A 6939-nucleotide genomic window follows, 5' to 3' on the forward strand; every position below is an offset into this window, starting at 1 on the left:
CAGCCCAGAAAAGTCAAAAATAGCAAACTACATAATCCAAATCATAGGTTTCTGAAAGGACACACCTATGAAAGGCTAAGAAATCTAGCTCAGAAAAGTCAAAAATAGCAAACTAGTCATCCCAAATCATATGTTTCAGACAACAAACACCAACGAAAGACTAAGAAATCTAGCTCAGAAAAGTCAAAAGTAGCAATCCATCCATCCCAAATCATATGTTTCAGACAACACACACCAACGAAAGACTAAGAAATCTAGCTTAGAAAAGCCCGAAAGAGTAATGGATATATCAAAAATCATATTTTTCAGAAAAAATTCACATATTAAATGATAAGTAACCTACCTCAGAACAGTCAAATCTAGCCAACTATTCATCCCAACAAAAGGTTTCACATTCCAAACACCTAGGACTTGCGCAGAAATTCAGATCAGACAAGTCAAAATTAGCAATCCACACATCCCAAATCATAGGTTTCAGACAACACACACCTATGAAAGGCTAAAAAATTCAGCTCAGAAAAGTCAAAAGTAGCAATCCACCCATCCCAAATCATAGGTTTCAGACAACACACACCTATGAAAGACTAAGAAATCCAGCTCAGAAAAGTCAAAAATAGCAAACTACATATTCCAAATCATAGGTTTCAGTCAACACACACCAACGAAAGACTAAGAAACCTAGCTCAGAAAAGTCAAAATAGCAAACTAATCATCCCAAACTATTGGTTTCAGACAACATTCACCTACGAAATACTAGAAAACCTTAGCTCAGAAAAGCCTGAAATAGCAAACTACACATCCCAAATCATACTTTTCTGACAACACATACCTATGAAAGGCTAAGAAACCTAGCTCAGAAAAGTCGAAAATAGCAAATTACACATTCCCAAATCATAGGTTTCAGACACCACACGCCTATGAAAGACTAAGAAATCTAACTCTGAAAACCCCGAAAGAGTAATTTACGTATCCCAAAGTATAGTTTTCAGACAGCATTCACCTACAAAATACTAAGAAAGCTTAGCTCAGAAAAGTCTGAAATAACCAACTACTCATCCCAAACTCGAAGTTTCAGACAACAAACACCTATGAGTGACTAAGAATCCTAGCTCTGAAAAGTCCAAAAAGCAAACTACACCCCACAAATCATAGGCTTCAGTCAACGCACAACTACGAATGGATAATAAATCCATCTCATAAAACTCAAAAATAGAAAATTAACCATCACAAATCATTGGCTTCAGTCAACACACACCTACGAATGGCTAAGAAATCCAGTTCAGAAATGTCAGAAAATACCAACCCTCACATCCTCAATCATAGGTTTCAGACACCACAAACCTACGACAGACTAAGACATCAGGTTATGAAAAGTCGGAAATAGAAAATTACATATCCCAAATCCTAGGTTTCAGACAACACTCACATATGAACTGCTAAGAAACCTAGCTCAGAAAAGTCAAAAATAGCAAACTAGTCATCCCAAACTATAGGTTTCAGACAACAAACACCTATGAAAGGCTAAGAAATCCAGCTCAGAAAAGTCAAAAGTACCACTCCACCCATCCAAAATCATAGGTTTCAGACAACACACACCTATGAAAGACTAAGAAATCCAACCCAGAACAGTCAAAAATAGAAAACTACATATCCCAAATCATCGGTTTCAGTCAACATACACCAACGAAAGACTAAGAAACCTAGCTCAGAAAAGTAAAAAATAGCAAACTACACATCCCAAAATATTGGTTTCAGACAACATTAACCTAGTAAATACTATGAAAACTTAGCTCAGAAAAGCCTGAAGTAGCAAACTCCACACCCCAACTCATCGGTTTCAGACACCACCCAGCCCCGACAGCCGGGGGCACGGGGGGGGGCCCCGGGAGGGCCTTTGGGGGTCCGGAGGGACATTTGGGGACCGGTGGGCCTTTGGGGCACAGGGAGGGCCTTTGGGGGACCGGAGGGCGCGTTTGGGCTCGGGGCAGGCCCGGGGGGCGGCCGGGGGTCGTTTGGGAGCGGGTGGGGCCTGTGGGGGGCCCGGGGGTGTCCTTTGGGGGTCTGGGTGGGCCTTTGGGGGCGCCGGTGGCCCTTTGGGCGCGTGGGGGGCCTTGGTGGCACCGGGAGGGCCTTTGGGGGCCTGGGGGACATTTGGGGACCGGTGGAGGGCCTTTGGGACCCGTTGGTCCTTTGGGAGCTCGATGGGCCTTTGGGGGGGGGGGCCGGGGATGTCCTTTGAGGGTCTGAGGAGGGCGTTTGGGGGCTGGGGCTCTATGGGACCTTGGGAGACCATTGGGGCCGGTGTAGGGCCTTTGGGACCCCGTTGGTCCTTTGGGAGCTCGATGGTCCTTTGGGGGGCCCGGGGAGGTCCTTTGGGGGTCTGGGTGGGCGTGGGGGGGTACGGGGGGCTCTGGGAGCGCCCGGGGCCCCATGGAGGCCGTGAGAGCGGTCATCGGTGGGCCGGTGAGCCCTTTGGGGGTCCGGGGGGCCCTGTGAGGACCCGAGGAGGGCCTTTGAGGGTCTGAGAAGGGCGTTTGGGGGGCTGGGGCTCTTTGGGAGCTTGGGGGACCTTTGAGTACCGGGGGCTTCCTTCGGGGTTGGGGTGGGGGATTGGAACCCTTTGGGGTTGGGGTAGGGGACCTCACAACACTGTTCAAATGGAACTTGTGTATTATAACGACCACAGAGTTTCACCCTCAAATTCTCTTCTAAAACCTTTCTTAAAATCTTCTTTCAAATGTCTCAAACTGTTTCTCCAAAATAATCCCATAAAAAAGATAAAACGGTTTCACCCAAATAATCCATAAACGTAATTTCAGCGTGTTCCTTTTGTTTGGCATCTGTGCGCTAACGCATTTCAAATTTCTAGGAAACCCTTTCCTACGTTAATCTCTTCATCTCATAAATTTTCCTAGCTAAACTATTAGGGTTTCGTTAGAATATCAATTTATCTCTCCGACTTAAAGCTCCGTGAAGCTGTATTTAAAAATAGAATTTCTATCTCTTTAGACTCCCGCATAATTCCAAGATAACATATGATGTCAATTATGATTCCTGACACTAAAGATCAATGAAGCCCTATTTAAAAATAGAATATTAATTTTTCTCTCTGTCCTAAAGAATGTTTATCCCTCAGACCTAAGATTAAAGAAGCCTTAATGTTTCTTAATTCTCCCCTTCGTGAATCAATAATGTCCGCTAGAGATTATGTAAATCAAGTTCACAGGTGCTATTTCTCAGGTTCATATAACAAAAAACTCCAGCATAACGGTTTTTTTTATCAGTAACAAATTCTAAAGACATAAGATAATAGAATCATTAATATGTCATAATTCTCACCTTCGTGAAACAACAATACACCCTATCGAGTATCTAAATCAATTTCACAGGTGCTATGCTTGTGAATCAATAATTCCACCATCGATTATGTAAATCACCCTCATGTCATTCGCACGTGTTCAAACAACAACAGATCGATTGACCTTGACACACCCACATTAGACTCGATCGATAATCCTTGAATAAATTATGTCCCGTCAGCATTAAACTAAATTGTAGATGGCAGCAGGGGTGAGGGTCAGGACCTCCTGATAGGGTACTACTAACCACGTGCTTTAGTTGTGAGTTTTCAACATCTGCAGCCTTCTAGCTTACGATAACTTACAATATTATCAAACAGTTCGTGGTAACGAACTGTAAGTAAGGAGCGACCCGGCTCAATGGTAACCGAAACTCTAAAAAACGGATTTTTGATACCAATAGATACATTTAAAAATTTTGACACCAATAGATACATCAAAAGAATCAGATTTTAATGCTGATTTCCAATATATAAGTTTCATCAAGTTTGATCTTACCCATCAAAAGTTACGCGCCTGAGAAAATTTGGCTGATATTTGAGAAAAGGGGGGAAAGACCCACTAAAAGTTATAGAAACTTAATGAAAATCACACCATCATATTCAGTGTATCAGAGAACCCTACTGTAGAGGTTTCGAGCTCCTACCTGCAAAAATTTGGAATTTTGTATTTTTTGCCAGAAGAAAGATCACGGATGCGTGTTTATTTGTTTTTGTTTTTTTTTTTCCCAGGGGTGATCGTACTGACCCATTCGTCCTAGAATCTTATGGGAAGGCTTATTTGAACGGAAATGAAAAATTCTAGTGCCCTTTTTAGGTGACCAAAAGAATTGGAGGGGCAATTAGGCCCCCTCCCATGCTCAATTTTTTCCAAAGCCACCCGATCAAAACTTTGAGATAGCCATTTCGTTCAGCATAGTCGAAAATCTAATAACTATGTTTTTGAGGATGACTTAATCCCTCACACTCCCCAGGGGAAGGGCTGCAAGTTTTGAACTTTGCCGATTGTTTACATATAGTATTGGTTATTGGGAAGTATACAGACATTTTCAGGAAGAATTTTTTTCAGGTAGGGGGGGGCTGAAAGAGGGGGTTACTCGGGAGAATCTTTCCGTGGAGGATGTTCTTTGGGGTAAGGGACATTTCTATGAAGGGGGCGCCGGATTTCCAAGCATTATTTAAAAAACGATCATACATTAAATTTAAAAAAACAAGTTTTTTCAACTGAAAGTAAGAATCAACATTAGAACTTTAAATGAACAGAAATTATTACGTATATGAGGGTGTTCTCCCCCAAGTCAATACCTCGCTCTTTACTCTGTAGTTTTTTTTAGTGCTTTCAAAAGAGCTATCTATTCTAATTAACGGCCTTTGTGATTAAGGGGTCATTTTTAAAGAATTGGAACTAAATTTGAACTTTAGCTTAAAGAGCAAGGTATTGACAAGGGGGCAAACCCCCTAATATACGTATTAAAAATATATGAATATAAAAGGTCGTTACGTAAGTTAATTCGCAAGTTACGTATATTTATTACTAATAAAAACTTTCGTAAATGAAAGTTTTGAGAAATCCATTTAACCAAATAAAAGTAAAATTAATATACAAATTTCGTTTTAATTATTCATGAACGGTGAGCCAAATTTAAAACCTGCATTAATTAAAAAACGTTCACAAATTAAATAAAAAAAGCAAGTTTTTTAAACTGAAAGTAAGGAGCGACATTAAAACTTAAAACGAAAATAAATTATTCCTTATCTGGATGGGGCTTGCCCCTCCTCACCGCTTCTCTATTTACTATATTTTTTGAATCTGTATAAAAAATTTTTTTTTTAAAACAAAAAAAAACTTTAGATTAAAGAGCGAGGCGGTGAGGAGGGGAAAGCCCCTTCCATATACGGAATAATTTCTGTTCGTTTTAAGTTTTAATGTCGCTCCTTACTTTCAGTTTAAAAAACTTGTTTTTTTTATTTAATTCAAGATAAAAACGTATGGGAAAACGTCATTCGTGAAGCTCAAACATGGACTTTGAATTTTCCGTCAGAAACCTTAGACATTTGGTCATGATGACATATCCAATACCTTTGAAATTCACCTTCATAATTTGGAAATTTTCTATCATAGCCAATTTTAAAAATGAATTGCATTTTGAGTGCTGAGCCTTATAATGTTCCGGGTGTAGCTATATACTGGACGAATCGATAACACTAGGTCCTAATACAGGTCTGGTTTTAGTTAAAATATTAGCTAATCAGTTTTGTCTATTTAACTGAAGATGAAATTTTTAACTAATATTTTTATAGAGTTTAAGATTGTTGTAACTCTTTTAAATGCTTTTAATCGTGATTGACCTCAGCAAGAGCCAAGACACCAATAAGGGATCGCTAAAGGAGATATTCATCCCAGTTGGGAAGCACATTAGAAGTGCCATCCTCATGGGTTGTTCAGACAAGATACCTGAAGATTCAATCGGCCAAAATAGGTTGCCACAAGAATTAACCCCTACATAGATGATAAGCGTAAATACCTCAGGAAGTTCTTTGGGTTCGAAAATGATTTTTTATGCCTCTTGGTACAATAATATAAATACTCTGGATTTCCAACAAATTGTGTTCTGAGATGGTGCTCTGAAAATTGCTGGGAAAGAATTTTTAATAAGGAAATACCTCTGAGATAGAGATGGATAGAAAAGAGTGCCAAAAAGATGGCTCATCTTGTTACTTGAAAGAACCTCCAACTTTCTTCACAATAAAAAATAACTGTTGCTTAATAATTGCATAGATTTTTTGGTGCTAAACTGTTAAAACTGTGTGATTGGGCAGGGAGATAATCAACACAGAGAGAAGTTTGTTTGTAAGAGGTTGTGGCATCGAGAGTCATATAAAAGGGGTGGTTGGTTAAAGAATTTTGATGGAACAACTTAAATACCAACAATCTGTGTGTATGGATAGCTGGGTGTTACAGAATTATTTCGGCTGCAAAGTGGAGATAGGGAGCTGTTTGCTAAGAAACATTTTGTGAGGATGGAGAGGTTACCTTTTGTAATTACCAGAGTTTTTTCCAGGTGCAAAGCAAGTGAAAGATACTACACAGCTTCCTCGTCAATACCTCGAACAAAGCTGGTCTATCAGGAGGTTCGGTTTCATTCCCACCCGTAAAGCTGTAAAAATGGTGATTTTATCAAACTTTTTGTATATTTAAAAATAGATACTTATTCTAAAAATCTAAATCTAAAAATAGATACTTTATTTGTCCTCGTGCTATTTAAAAAATTATACTTGCACCTTTGCACTACCTTTCATTTATTAAGCCCCGCATATACTGTTGGATTAAAATTCATTAGAATAAAAGAGTGCCTGGCGGTGAACAGCTAAGAGAGCATTTAACTTCAAATAATGTGCTGATTTACTCAGACATAGTTTAGGTATTCAATTTCCAAATGACATTTATGCCACTGCCAGACTACAGTGACTGCTGTAGACTAGTTCTGGCTCTAAGTGGTTGAAAATCGAAATGAATTTTAAAAGTTACTTAAAGCTCAAACGGGCTGACTCTTGTTTTCACCCATAAATGTTACTACAGT

At 39.5% G+C, this 6939-nt stretch overlaps 1 protein-coding gene across 2 annotated transcripts in view; it reads left to right on the forward strand.

The window, feature by feature from the left end:
* LOC148944035 (uncharacterized) overlaps positions 1–6571 on the forward strand; it is a 26509-nt gene extending 19938 nt beyond the window's left edge. For both annotated transcript variants that reach the window (XM_089100389.1, XM_089100388.1), the window contains exon 4: positions 6421–6571. In XM_089100389.1, the coding sequence (XP_088956515.1) occupies positions 6421–6514 (94 nt within the window). In that variant the 3' untranslated portion in view covers positions 6515–6571. The remainder of the gene's footprint in view (positions 1–6420) is intronic.
* The last annotated feature ends 368 nt before the right edge of the window (positions 6572–6939 follow it).

The sequence above is a fragment of the Artemia sp. Qi Xiang Cuo genome, chromosome 14, assembly GCF_049724085.1.
Source record: "Artemia sp. Qi Xiang Cuo chromosome 14, ASM4972408v1, whole genome shotgun sequence".
In the NCBI taxonomy this organism is placed as follows: domain Eukaryota; kingdom Metazoa; phylum Arthropoda; class Branchiopoda; order Anostraca; family Artemiidae; genus Artemia; species Artemia sp. Qi Xiang Cuo.